Source organism: Pongo pygmaeus, chromosome 2, assembly GCF_028885625.2.
Source record: "Pongo pygmaeus isolate AG05252 chromosome 2, NHGRI_mPonPyg2-v2.0_pri, whole genome shotgun sequence".
In the NCBI taxonomy this organism is placed as follows: Eukaryota; Metazoa; Chordata; class Mammalia; order Primates; family Hominidae; genus Pongo; species Pongo pygmaeus.
This window is the reverse complement of record NC_085930.1, coordinates 102,226,672-102,240,125: the sequence shown is the minus strand read 5'-3', so window position 1 is coordinate 102,240,125 and position 13,454 is coordinate 102,226,672. Positions and strand designations below refer to the sequence as shown.

The window sequence follows — 13,454 nt, the reverse complement described above, 5'->3', positions numbered from 1 at the left end:
TATGATCCAGATTGGTGTTTGGGCATGTTCCTCTAGCAGTGGCTTCTTAACCAGTTCTGGCAGGCTGGCTTGATTGAATACATTAGAGCTATCTTCCCAATCAAAGTTGCAGTGAGTTTTTTTCTGAATGTGAAGCCAGGTCAGCCACAAGTAAAAAAGTTACAGACCTTGGAATGCTAGACATCATGGATATTAGTTAGCTTTTCAAGTTTAAAATATCTTAACTTGGAGTGAGTACCAGTGCTGTTGGCATCTGAGCCTTCCTCACTACAGTTGTTAGCATCTTTAGTCAGATGATAGATGAACAAGAGTTGGACTGATGCAAAATGGTTGTGAGAATTGCTGGTAGCCAGCTACAAGCAACCTAGTCAGAGGTCAACTGGTGTAGTGAGTATTGGTCAAAACCAGAAATCCCCAGGCAGAAAATGTCCATGTTAAAAGTGTGCCTCCCAAGTACAGTAAGCCCAGATCTCTATAGGGCTGAGTCCATTCCCTAGGAAGGACATTCACAGCAGCTGCACATGGCTGCAGTGGGCAGGCCTGTCCCCATCCCACCATCAGACAGTGATGATGGAGGGCTTTCTCTTCCATGATGAAACTCCCTGGAGAGAGGCTGGTCATGTCTAGAGGCTCACTTACTTCTTATCTAGATTGAGTTGCCATGATCCCTTTCCAGAAGACAGTGTCCAGTTGGGCCTGGGAGAACTTGCTTTGGATACCAACAGCAGTCAAGCCAACCTGAAGACCTTTCTCATTCACAGAAAATGGAGGCCAGCTACTATGACAACATTATGGAGCAGCAACGCCTGGAGCCTGAGTTCTTCCGGGTCGGCTTCTATGGCAGGAAGTTTCCTTTCTTTCTTCGGGTGAGTCCATTCAGATGGTCACAAGAACTTTTATATTTTATACATAATTCACTTAAAACCTGTATTCTTTTCTTTTTGCCTTTTCTACTGAAGGCAAACCCTTTTTTTGCCTTTTCTACTGAATACTTCTTTCCAGAGGATAGACCAGTTAACAGCAGGCATTTGGTTTTATTTGACTGGACTGGCTGCCAACTTCAGACTCTGTTTTAGTCTGCTCTGTTATTCTGTAGCTACCAGGAATGTGTGAGGGTGGCTTTCTTACCAAATCAATGGAGTTTCTTCGGGAAGTGACCAGGGTCTAAGAGTGTGCCATAGGTGCCTTCCAACTTCTGCCTCCAGTGCCTGAAACCTCCACTGTGACTCTTCTCAGCCATATAGGGCACCAGTAAAGCCCTGACCTTAACAGTAGACTGGCCTCTTAGGGTTTGTCATCTAAGATGATGGTTTTTCCTCTGTCTGCACTGTAGCCTGTGCAGCCAGGATGGAGAACTGCTGGTATGAGAGAATCTGAAGAACACAGCCTGTGGCTCCTAGGATCCTAAGGGAGCTGCCAAGCACTGGGTTTGGCTGTAGAAAGCCTCTTCTGGGCAGCCAGTTCTCTGACCCAGGATGACAACAGCCTTTTCTCCCTACCATTCCCTGGCAGGCTGAACTAGAATATAAAAAGAGTGGAAAGGATGACTGAGCATAGATCTACTGACACCAGTTGTGATTTTCTTATTTATTCAGCACAACTCAGAGGCTCCAGGAGTAGTCAACATACACTATAGGCTGAATCTCATAGAGATGTGTTCTCAGATGGTCTAAATGAAGCTGCCCTGATGTGTGGGCCCTGGAGCAGTTGAGACCTAATCTCTGATCACCCCAAGTTCCAATATCTTTAACTAAAGTTCACTGTCTGCAAGTCTCAGCAAGTAGCTGGGAAAATTCCCTTTGATATGTTTGGGATCCTGTCTTCTTGGAGAAATTGGGTTAGCCAATGAACAATAACAAGCTTGTTATCACATCAAGAGTCAACCGGGCTTAATAGCTCCTTTAAAAAAAGCTAGTCTGCTGGCGGCAGAGTCCAGGCTAACCACATGGCAGAAGTAAGGCAGGTCAACTTGCACTTTTCTTGGGCAGTAATCATTCTAGGCTAGAAGGGAAAACAGTCTGTGTGAGCACTGGCAATATGACAGGGACAGCAAGCTCACTGCCTAATTGTGATCCCCAGGAAGGCTCTAACTCTATTCCACAGGAGTGTTTCTAGTAGCAGAATGGGAATGACTAGAGAGACTTTTTTTTTTTTTTTTTTTTGAGACAGAGTTTCACTCTTGTTGCCCAGGCTGGAGTACAATGGCACAATCTTGGCTCACCGCAACCTCCACCTCCCAGGTTCAAGCGATTCTCCTGCCTCAGCCTTCCCAAGTAGCTGGGATTACAGGCATGCACCACCACGCCTGGCTAATTTTGTATTTTTAGTAGAGATGGGGTTTCTCCATGTTGGTCAGGCTGGTCTCGAACTCCCGACCTCATGTGATCTGCCCGCCTCGGCCTCCCAAAGTGCTGGGATTACAGGCATGAGCCAATGCGCCCGGCCAGGAATGAGTAGAGAGACTTTCTTAAGAGGACTGGGCCTCCTTCATCTCTAGTGACCATCCAGCCCAGGCATTTCAGAAGTGGCATATTTGCTAGCCCCATCAGCATAGATCATATAAGAACAATGGAAGTGGTGGAAGTCAGCAAAAGAAGTAGAAGCAATTGTACGAGAATTAGAAACCAAAAGCATTTCCAGAAAGTCCTTTGACAAACTAATGATTCTAGTCTTGTAACTTGCCTTTTTCTCATTTTATCTTTTCAGATTATGCTTTCTTGTCATTTTCTTCTTCCTGTATAGATCCACAATTTGTACATCAAAAATGAAAATTCACTGTAAAACATCATTATTTTGGATATTACAGAATCAGGCCCTGGTATCCCCTGTTTCTGTTCTGCCAAGCAGGAATGCTCCATTGTAGTCCAACCTGTTTCCCACCCTTTCATGTTCATGTCACAGGACACATTAGTGTCTCAGGGTTGTTGGAGCTTTCTGACAGGTAGGACCTGGCATAAAACCTGCATCTAAGCCATCCACATCATGTTCACAAGTAACAGTCCAAATGTTCAAATGTGGTTTCAAAGACCCTGGTAATGGAGGAAGAATAACAAGGGGTGTTAGGAAATATCACCCATCAATCCATTCCCATCTTCACACAAGATGCAATCTCAAGGAGAGGTATAATGCATGTATAATTCATGCATACAAATTTCCTCAGCCAACCCACATGCTACCTTCCCTTATTTCAGCTGCTCAGTTCATCTGTGGCAGAATAATAAGTCCCAGTGGAGGTAGCTCTTTGCCTTGCAGATGGTGAGAACCAGGTACAAAGCAGTGGCAGCCAGCTCTGTCTTTTGTGGGGATGCTGGGGCTCTTGCCCAAGTGAATATGAAACCAACAGTCAGCCTCAAAGTCAACACTGTGTGTGTTCTTCCTGCTGGGCCTTCCCCAGAAGGCTAGGCTACTCTCCTACCATCCCTGAATGCACAGGCCATCTATTACTTTAGCTCTGTCAGCTTGGTTTCTCTGGGCCATCTGCCTGCCTCACCTCACAAATGTGATTATCTATTAATCTGCAGAGTCAGGAAAACATCCAACCCTCCCTTCTTGAGGGAATTTATATTTCTCATCATTTGACCCATGAACAAACGTTGGTGAGGGTTGTACATATAAATGATATGAAAAGGCTAGTTCTTCACAAGTACTTTCTTTGTCAGTTTTATTTATCAAGCAAAAGATGTAGAAATATCTCTGTCCTTTGACTACTGGTCTGTTCCACTGGAGAGGCCAGCCTGCTCCTCCTGACCTTCACTTCCCTTCTGGCGTTAATCAGAATCAGAATCCCTTCCATTCTGATTCATCCAGACACATGGCCCAGGCTGGGCGCCGTGGCTCATGCCTGTAATCCCAGCACTTTGGAAGGCTGAGGCAGGTGGATCACCTGAGGTCAGGAGCTCGAGACCAGCCTGGCCAACATGGTGAAACCCCATCTCTGCTAAAAATACAAAAATTAGCCAGGCATGGTGCCAGATACCTGTAATCCCAGTTACTTGAGAGGCTGAAGTGGGAGAATCACTTGAACCTGGGAGGCATAGATTGCAGTGAGCCCAGATTGCACCACTGCACTGCAGCCTGGGCAAGAGAGTGAGACTCTATCTCAAAAAAACGAAAAAACAATACAGACACATGGCCCAGCCTTAGCCAAGTTCTCCCATAGTGAGAGAGGAAGTAAAAATGAGACAGAAATCCTGTTTCAAGAAGGTCAGGGTCTTCTAAGGCCTGCCCTGTGATTAACCCTGTCCTAGGAAGCATATGGCTGGCCCTGTGACGCCGCTCTCTCTCTTTCTTCCTTTGAAGACATGCCAAGAGGGGCTGGCAGTGCCTGATACCATTTTGTTGAAATGGGTCTGGCCAGGCAGTTTGGTGGGCAGACTGTATCACCAGTGGGTTTCAGGGGAACTTCCCCCAGCCACCCACTCATGACCAGGTATGACATAGGCAGAGCAAGCAGAGTTGGGGGTGCCTCATCCACAAAGAGAAAAACTGAGACATAACCAAAAGTAAATCTGACATAACATAAAGTTTTAAGAAATCTGTACTTAGAATGATGTTTATTTGTTCTGCTGACATGTTTGCAAAGGAATTTGCTGCCAAAGGGTTATTAATGCAATAAACAGTTACTGAATACCTACTGGGCACTGGGCAACATTAGACTGTTTCTCCCAACTAATAAAAGTGATCCTTCAGAATCACACACTTGATCACCACCCCCCCCCATTTAAAATTATTTGGTGGCACCCATAGCAATCACTCCTTGGTAACATTGGAGTCAGAGTCAGGGTCTTCCAAGGCCTGCCCAGTGATTAACCCTGTCCTGGGAAGCATATGGCTGGCCCTGTGATGCCTCTCTCTTTCTTCCTTTGAAGACATGCCAAGAGGGGCTGGCAGTGCCCCCCTGCCCAACTGCTTCTACCAGTTCTCTACACAGACACCTTCTTTCCTGCTCCGCCTTTTCCTGTCTTGATTGTTGTTGCCCTGGTTGTCACGGTACCCACATAGCTTGCCCTTCTCCACTCATACCATACCATACCATACCAGCCTGACCTAGGTGGACCTTTGAGAACATTTTTTAAACATAGCTTTTTCTAAAATCCCATCTCCCACCTTGCTGTCTTTCCTGCATAAGGTTTTTCTCCTTCCAAGCTTCTTGCAGCCTGTACCCTTCCCTTGGGGCTGCCACACCACAGTGTAATTCTCGCTTTGTTTTTCTTCTGCCTCCTTGAGTGCAGTGCCCTGTGCCTGTCCCAGGGCCTGATACAGAGAAGGCTCCTAAGATATGTTTGTGCTATATGTAGCTACTGACTCTAGGGTGGAGGTGGGGGGCTACAAGCAAAGCATACGTAGAGTGTGCTCTTCTGTTTGTGGCAGAACAAAGAATACGTGTGCCGTGGCCATGACTATGAGAGGCTGGAGGCCTTCCAGCAGAGGATGCTCAGCGAGTTTCCGCAGGCTGTCGCCATGCAGCACCCCAACCATCCTGATGACGCCATCCTACAGTGCGATGCCCAGTGTATCTTTTGATGCTGGGTGGGAGGAGGAGGGCAGGGGCCCTGGGAGGTGAGGTCCACCCAGTCAGCTGCCCCTTTACCACATTGCCAACCATACAGGTTAGATATCCCATAGTCCTAAACCTGAGTGTGTCCTCATTGCTTAGCACACACTTAGCAAGGCACTAACGCCTCAAAGAGGAAGCAGTGGCGCGCCCTTAGCAGTGGGTGTTCTAGTCATCAGTGGGGCTTCAGGAGGGCCTTTATCCCTCAGGCTGGCTGCTTCCAACAGCTTAATCCTCACCCTGCCCTATGAGGAGTCTGCCCAGGCAGCCAGGAGCAATCACTGTACAGGGTGACTTGGGGTCCTATCAGGGCTCTTGTCACAGGGATACCACCTGTGCTGTGCCCTGCTCCACTCCCATGTGTACTATTATTGTCCCTTCTCTTCATCAGGTGGACTGGGGCAGGGCCCAAGGATGTGCAGAGCAGGAGAAGATGGGGAGTTCCTTTGGTTTGGTGGCACTTGGAAGTCTGAATGGAAACACTGCCCTTCCCCTCACCTTTCACACACAGCTTCCTTGGGGACCACATGACAGTTGCCATGACTATGGCAAGCTTGTTTCCGAGAAGGGAGGGCAAGTGGACTCTTATCTGCTTTTTTTCCACAAAGATTTCAAACAGTATTTTATTTATAAGTTGTTCTTCAGTAAATATGCTTTACCTGTAGTGGGGAAGCCCAGACCCTTGCAGCCTTCTCTCACTCCCATGGGGTGGATGCCTGCATTCCCCTCTTTCCCTTTGTTTCTTAAAGGGGCACCAGAGAACACTTGGCTGTTGACATCTCACCTTGGCTGAGTGCTCATGAAACTCAACTGCTAGAGCAGGGAGAGGGAGAGAGCAGATAGAGATTTACCTAACTGTGCTTGGGTCTGATCTGCCCCTAGAAATGCCACTGCCTCCCCCACTGGGCTGTCAGCAAGGAGCAGGGGCTATGGTGCACTTCTCCCCTTTCAGGAGATAACAGGGGTCAGCCTCTCAGGTCCAGCTCTGGCAAGTCTGTGTTTCTCCTTCACTTCCTGCCCAGACTTGCAGATCTATGCAGTGACGCCCATTCCAGATTATGTGGATGTTCTGCAGATGGATAGGGTACCAGATCGAGTCAAGAGCTTCTATCGCGTCAACAATGTGAGGAAGTTCCGGTATGACAGGCCTTTTCACAAAGGCCCCAAGGACAAGGAGAATGAATTCAAGGTGAACAAATCTAGGAAAACGGGCAGTACACACAGCAAGTCCAGGGGCAAGCTCAACTTTCTTGGGAACTCACCACTGTTTTATCCCTCAGGTAGGCAGGGTGTGGCAAAACTTGCCTAACTTCCCACACTTGCCTGTTCCCTCCCTACAGAGCCTGTGGATTGAACGTACCACACTGACCCTGACCCACAGCTTGCCTGGCATCTCTCGGTGGTTTGAAGTGGAGAGGAGGGAACTGGTGAGACATGTCTCAGAGGAAGCTGAGCTTCACAACTGCTCCATCAGCCCCAGCTCTTGGGGTCCTTCTCTAAGGACTAAAGAAAAAGAGAGTGTCGGCCACCTGCCTGGCCAAGGCTCCCACTGGTCAACCCTGTGCTAGGATCTTTGTGTACCTTCTCTTATCTAATCCATACAACACCCCTGAGCAGCAGGTATTTTTAGCCTTCTACTTTACATATGAGAAAACTATTCTCTGAGATTCAAGAAACCAGAGTGCTCTGATTTCAGAACTAGTGTTCTTCACTATTTGCTGTACTTCCAAGTGCCTATAAATCAGACAACAGAAGTGGAAAGGGTCCAGGGAGTCTCAAGTTCACAGGAACAAGGAAGGGGAATCAATACCACAGATCTTAGACCCCAGCTCTCAGGAAGATGATGAGGGGTTATCATCATTTCTGGGATGACTCTGTGTGCTGTGTGCCCCTAGGTGGAGGTGAGCCCTCTGGAGAATGCCATCCAAGTGGTTGAGAATAAGAACCAGGAGCTACGCTCCCTGATCAGCCAGTATCAACACAAGCAGGTGCATGGCAACATCAACCTGCTAAGCATGTGCCTGAATGGTGTCATTGATGCAGCTGTCAATGGAGGCATTGCACGCTATCAGGAGGTAAGCTGTGGCCACAGGCCAAACCCATGCAGGCAGCCTGGCTGGGAAGGCGGCTCACAGGCTTCTCTTTTCAAGATTATAGTCTCCTTAGGTAGCCTTCCCTACATGCCCTCTCTTGGCATGGTCCTGGAATGAGGCCCTAAGCTCCCTATCACTCCCTATTTCTTTGGCACAGTTCTCTGGTAGGGCCTTTTCTTCATTTTTATTCTCTGAACTCTGAGATGGGTAATCTGTAATCCTGATTATGGGAGGATGTTAAGTGCCCTCCAAGAGGAGCCTTGGAGCCCAGCCCGTCAGGAGAAGTGAGTCGTAGGCTGGATAAGGGGCTAGCCCCTACTCCCAGTCCGCCAGTCCTGCCTGCCCTACCTAGGCCATCCAGGCTCCGTGAGGGACTGGGGTCAGCATCCAGACTTAGATGGCTTGGCCACGTTCAATCCTTCTCAGACAAGAAAACACACCTCTAATTGCCAGAAGTTCAAACAGGCTAGACTGGTGTATGTGCCTATGAGGAGACAGCCTGGCTGCTTTTTAGGTGGCATTAGTGGACTCAAGTCTCCTGGGCCCCATTTAAGTAGTAGTCCTGGGAAGAGTCTTCCTGACTTGGCCTTTCCTTTCACAGGCCTTCTTTGATAAAGATTACATCAACAAGCACCCAGGAGATGCTGAGAAGATCACCCAGCTCAAGGAGCTTATGCAGGAGCAGGTATGTCTTGGAGAGCTTGGGGACCAGCAGCCAGGTGAGAAAAGCCATGCACTACAAGATGGTTTCAGTTCTCAGGGGCTGCTCATGGTTCACAGAGTGGCCTTGTTTGTGACTCTGATAGGTTCATGTCCTTGGAGTTGGGCTAGCAGTTCATGAGAAGTTTGTGCACCCAGAAATGCGGCCTCTGCATAAGAAGCTAATTGATCAGTTCCAGATGATGCGGGCCAGTCTCTACCATGTAAGTTGATCCCTGTCCTGCCCCTGCTGCAGTAGAACCAGGTGTCACTTCCTCCAGACCTACGCCACAAACCAAAGGAAAATAGGAGGGAGGGAGCCTGGGTGGGGGCCGGGTGGGGGAGAGAGGCTGTCTTCCCTACAGAGGGACAGGGGGCAAGGATGGATGCTATATCCAGGGGAAGGATGCTGAGGATCCTCTCACTCACTCACTCCCAAAGGAGGAGCCAGATTCAAGGGCAGGGAACATTTTTCAGGGCACTGTGCTAGTAAACAGGTTTTCATATGTGAAGGAAAAGAGCTAAAGTATATGGCCCACATGTAGGGATCTTTTTGGAGATGTTTTTCATCCCAAGAATCAAAAGAGAGAGGCATGGCCTGAGCCAGCCTTCTCTCCCCATCTCCCTCCTCCTCCTCTCTCCGTGTCCTTCTTCATTCTTTTTCCTCCCTCTGATCGTTCTCTTTTCCCTCTTTTTACTCTTCCTCCCAACTCCCTTTTCTCCCTCTTTCCCTCCCTCCCTCTTCTTCCCAACTTCCTCTATCATGTCTCGTGATCCAAGCTCACATCTGAGATAGCCTAGGATGAGCAGTAGTTTCATGCTAGCAGTTCTTAAAGGAGTCAGGCAGGTCCTGGGGCTGGACCAGGCTCCTGAAAGTCTCCCTAACTCTGGCCCAGCTCTTCAGCCTCCACAGTAGGGTTTGGCCCAAGGACTTAAACACACAAACAGGACTTATATTCCAGGACCAGTATTCCTTGGCAGGGTCTTAGAGGAAATGCTGACTGGCTGAGGATAGAGCCCCCTATTCACATACCCAAACCTCATTTTCAACTGTGGGGCTGACTCCAAATGTTTTCTAGAGATCCCTTCCTGCTAAACCAGCTGGCTCCCAGATCTTAAGGGATATGAGCCCAATTACCTGCTGCTACCTGGCACCCAAGCCAAGTTCTCTTCTCATCACCCAGGACCACTGGATAGAAGTGGCAGGGAGACAAGAAGTAGAGCTGTTAGATGCTGCACGAGGTTGTCAAGAGCAAAAAATTCCCCCTCTAGGGATAACCATGGTCACAGGAGCCCTGAGGCAGGTTGAACCACTTAAACTCGTGGGCCTGACCCATTTGGGGCGGACCTGCTTTGTTCTTGGATGCTGCAGGTTCTGGTCATCTCCATCCCTCCAGGCTCCCAATGCAGGTCTCAGCGTGTGTGGACAAGTGTGGACAGCATGAAAAGAGAAAAAGAAGCTTGTAGTTTGAGAGGTAGGGGCACATTTTCCAGAGGAAAGCCTGGAGATCCTGAGATTTCTCCCTGTGTTAGGATTCTCCCATGGTATTTCAAGGTGAAATATGCAGGGAAGCTCTTTTACATCTCCGCCTTAAAATTGGAGTGTCCATTTAGTTAAGAACTTGGGCAGTATCGCTGAGTCTGGTGGGTGTTCATTCCACTACCTCTCATTCCAGGGTCTTCTGCCTATTTGACTGGTCTCTGCTGTGTGCAAACTTCCCCATCACAGCAGGTGACCCAAGCAGGCTGGAGCCTGGCCAGTGGGGAGGTTCTTTGCCATGTGTGTTGCAGCAAAAAGCACAAAACACTTTCCTATATACATCACGTTCTTCCGTGTGCACACATATCCTTTCTCCAGCTACAGAAATACATTTTAGCCCTCTGTATGCTTTGGAAGAAGCGGGTGGAAACCCCGGTGCTTTTTCACACCAAGCTCAGAAATATCCCCAGTGGACTTAGGGCCCCTGTTCACTACAGATTTTGAAGGACTTGAGGAAACCTTAACAGTTGTTTCCTCTGAGTTGCACACAGGGACACAAACAAACATGCTGTCACCCAGTAGCGTTTGAGATCAGAAGTGTCTGCCCAGAAATCTACATACTTAATATGAATTAATTAAGCTAAAATAGAGCTGTGCTATTTTTCAGTTACATACATCAGGATTTTATGTTCTGTCTCCCCGTAGACTGTGTCACAGACAACCCAGGTCACTAAGAGCTGGGCCATTTAGCAGTCTAATAAAACCTGACACTAATCCTTATGTAATTGGTGCCCACCGATTGACAACTAATAATAAGCTCTTTCTCTCCTTCTTCCCAGATCTTGTTCTACTTATTCCGTAGCGAGAAAACCTGTTAACACACTCCTATGAGCTCAGACCAGCTTCAGTTCATTCCAGATGTGCTTCTCTTACTGTGGAGTCAACCTGGGGCCTCGCACACGGCATTTGGTCTAGGTTCCAGTGCAGTTAGGAGGGTGTTTTAGTCTTGAAGGGGGCATTGCCCAAAGGAAGTCAGCAGTTCAGGTTCAGCCAACCATATGATTCTTTTTTGTTTCTTTTACATTTTTGATCACCAGTCAGTTATTCCCTTACATCCCTTAGTTACTTATTTGTTCTTTACTCTCTATGAAGGGGCATTCATTTCTCAACAGGAGTTTCCAGGTTTGGATAAGCTAAGTCCTGCATGTTCAGGCACCAGCACCCCACGGGGAAATGTTCTGGCATCCCATAGCCCCATGAGTCCGGAGAGCATCAAGATGACCCACCGGCACAGGTATGGCCTTAGGGCTGGGGAGGGTTCCCTCTGGAGAGGTGAGTCTAAATTGTCAAGGGTCAGAGGAAAGAGTCCTTGTGTATACTCATATTCCCTCTTACCCATGCACACAGCAAACACTTATGTGGCTCCTGCCATAGGACCCACACCCTGCATTCAGTCAGTCACTATCCTGGGTAAGAGAAGTATATACATGATACTGTGGGAACATGGAGGAGGGAGCATTTGGGGTAACTCTTGAAGAATAAGTAGATGTTTGCTAGGGGTTAGGAGGGTGATAGGGCAAGATCTAGGCAAATTGACTGACACATGCAGAAGCCTCAAGATATGAACAAGCCAGCCTGGTCAGCACTCCGAGTAGAGCCAAGTGGCTGGAGTGCAGGATTCCAGGGCATGGAAAGGGGATAGGACCAGCTCTGAATGGGCCTTGTTCATACAGGCCTTTGGACTTGATCCCAAGGAGAATGAGGATCACCAAGTCAGTTTTAAGGAAGAAACAGCATAGTGATGTGAACATCAAAGACTGGTTTGCCTGAGCTCAACTGAGAATACTGAAAGCCTCTAGGCCAAGAAGGCCAGGTTGGAGGAGGAGACTAGTGAGAGGAGCCCCTCACTTAGGCTTGTTTTCCAGTGTGAGCAGCAACTCAGCACAGAGTGGGCACTTAGTAAATAAGGAACAAATGAATGAGAAGCTTTCCTGGTATTGCTAGAGGAGAGCTGTTGACAAGCCTTTTGGCCACAGATGTGGAAGGAGGCCCGTAGATAGTTCACAGCCAGCTATTTTGGTAGTTTCCCACACTAGGAAGAAGCCTCTGACCAAGGAGCAGATCCCATCATGGTGTGGGGGGGGTGGGGGAGTGGGCACTGACCCAGACTAATACCCCATAGAAAGGGGGACCTGAGATCTTTGACCTGATTTGGCATATCTCTTATTCCTCCTGAGAACCTGCTAATGTCAGTAAACTGAGTGGCCATAAGCCATGTAGCTGTAGGTAGAGGCTTGTCCAGTGTACCACACCATTGTCTCTCCCAGTCCAAGGGCTCCTGGGTAGCAGGGTACAGCTCAGGACTGCTCCAGGCCTCAGATGGGTATGAGCATTGGCTATGGAACCCTCCAAACCGGCGGTAGCTGAAACCAGGGATGACTGTTCCACACATTCCCCCTGCCACCTGCCGTGGGCCTGACTCCTCCCTATTTCCCACTCTTGCTCACAGCCCCATGAACTTGATGGGCACAGGTCGCCATTCATCATCCTCTCTCTCCTCACATGCGTCTAGTGAAGCAGGAAACATGGTGATGCTGGGCGACGGCTCCATGGGCGATGCTCCCGAGGACCTGTACCACCACATGCAGGTACAGAGCTGTCCAGGGAGAGTGGGCCAGGGCACCATGCCTACAGAACTCACCTTGCTGTTGCAATGTCTAGTCTGAGGGCTTGGCAACCCTGCCTAATTCTCTAGCTCCTGAATTCAGAACACCCCTCACAAGAGCTAGAAAGTTGCCGTTCCTCCACACACCATCCTAAGTCTCGGTTCCCAGGCCTTATTTCCCAAGAAGAAAATCCAGCTTCAGTCCTGGTTGCTTTAGGAGATCCCATGGGAAAGATCCTCTGCCAGATTGCCCCCTTGCCTGGCATTCCTGTTGGCTTAGTCTTGCTTCCTCCATGGTCACCATAGTATGGCCAGCCCAACAACTTTGTTCCATACGGGTGGTGTGGGTGGCCCCTAGTTGCCCAGCCATTAGCCTGGCCTCCATCAGGGCTCAGGGTATAGCATAAGGCACTGGGGCAGAGCACCTCAGGGCATGAAAAAGCAAACTCTGTGCCAGCCCTAAAGTCCTGGCCATTCAGACCTCTATCCTGCTGATTTTTCTCCCTTTGCAGCTCGCGTATCCCCACCCCAGGTACCAGGGCTCAGTCACCAACGTCTCTGTTCTGTCCTCGTCCCAGGCAAGCCCTTCTTCCTCCAGCCTGAGTTCCACTCACTCAGCACCATCCCAGATGATTACCTCTGCCCCTTCCAGTGCCCGAGGTAAGGATGGCAGGGTGCTACTTGCAGAATGGAGAAGAGAGGTCTTCATCAACCCCACTCGGCTTCCTCTCATCTGTGGCTGTGTCTTTGAGCAGCCCTGTGACTTAGAGAATACTCATTTGTGCTTTTACCACTAAGGACTCGAGAATTCCTGCCTCCAGGCCTCTTCCCTGGCTGGCTTTAGACTCCACTCTGAGCAGTGGCTGCCGCTGTGCAGCCATTGCATTTCTACCTCAGTCACAGGATACACAGCTTAGAAGAAAGCTCACTTCTTTCCCATTGAAAGTTTTGCTAGAGCAAAGA

The 13,454-nt window shown here is 48.9% G+C and overlaps 1 protein-coding gene across 10 annotated transcripts in view; it reads left to right on the top strand.

Moving 5' to 3' along the window:
• DOCK3 (dedicator of cytokinesis 3) overlaps positions 1-13,454 on the top strand; it is a 739,703-nt gene that overhangs the window by 705,139 nt on the left and 21,110 nt on the right. For 6 of the 10 annotated variants that reach the window (XM_054483639.1, XM_054483636.2, XM_054483635.2 and 3 more), the window contains 10 exons: positions 762-866; positions 5,371-5,512; positions 6,577-6,743; positions 6,895-6,981; positions 7,450-7,629; positions 8,249-8,332; positions 8,454-8,570; positions 10,999-11,120; positions 12,336-12,474; positions 13,004-13,151. In XM_054483639.1, coding sequence (XP_054339614.1) covers positions 762-866; positions 5,371-5,512; positions 6,577-6,743; positions 6,895-6,981; positions 7,450-7,629; positions 8,249-8,332; positions 8,454-8,570; positions 10,999-11,120; positions 12,336-12,474; positions 13,004-13,151 — 1,291 coding nt within the window. The remainder of the gene's footprint in view (positions 1-761; positions 867-5,370; positions 5,513-6,576; positions 6,744-6,894; positions 6,982-7,449; positions 7,630-8,248; positions 8,333-8,453; positions 8,571-10,998; positions 11,121-12,335; positions 12,475-13,003; positions 13,152-13,454) is intronic. The other 4 variants (XM_054483638.2, XM_054483642.2, XM_054483641.2 and 1 more) reach the window with 1 other exon arrangement.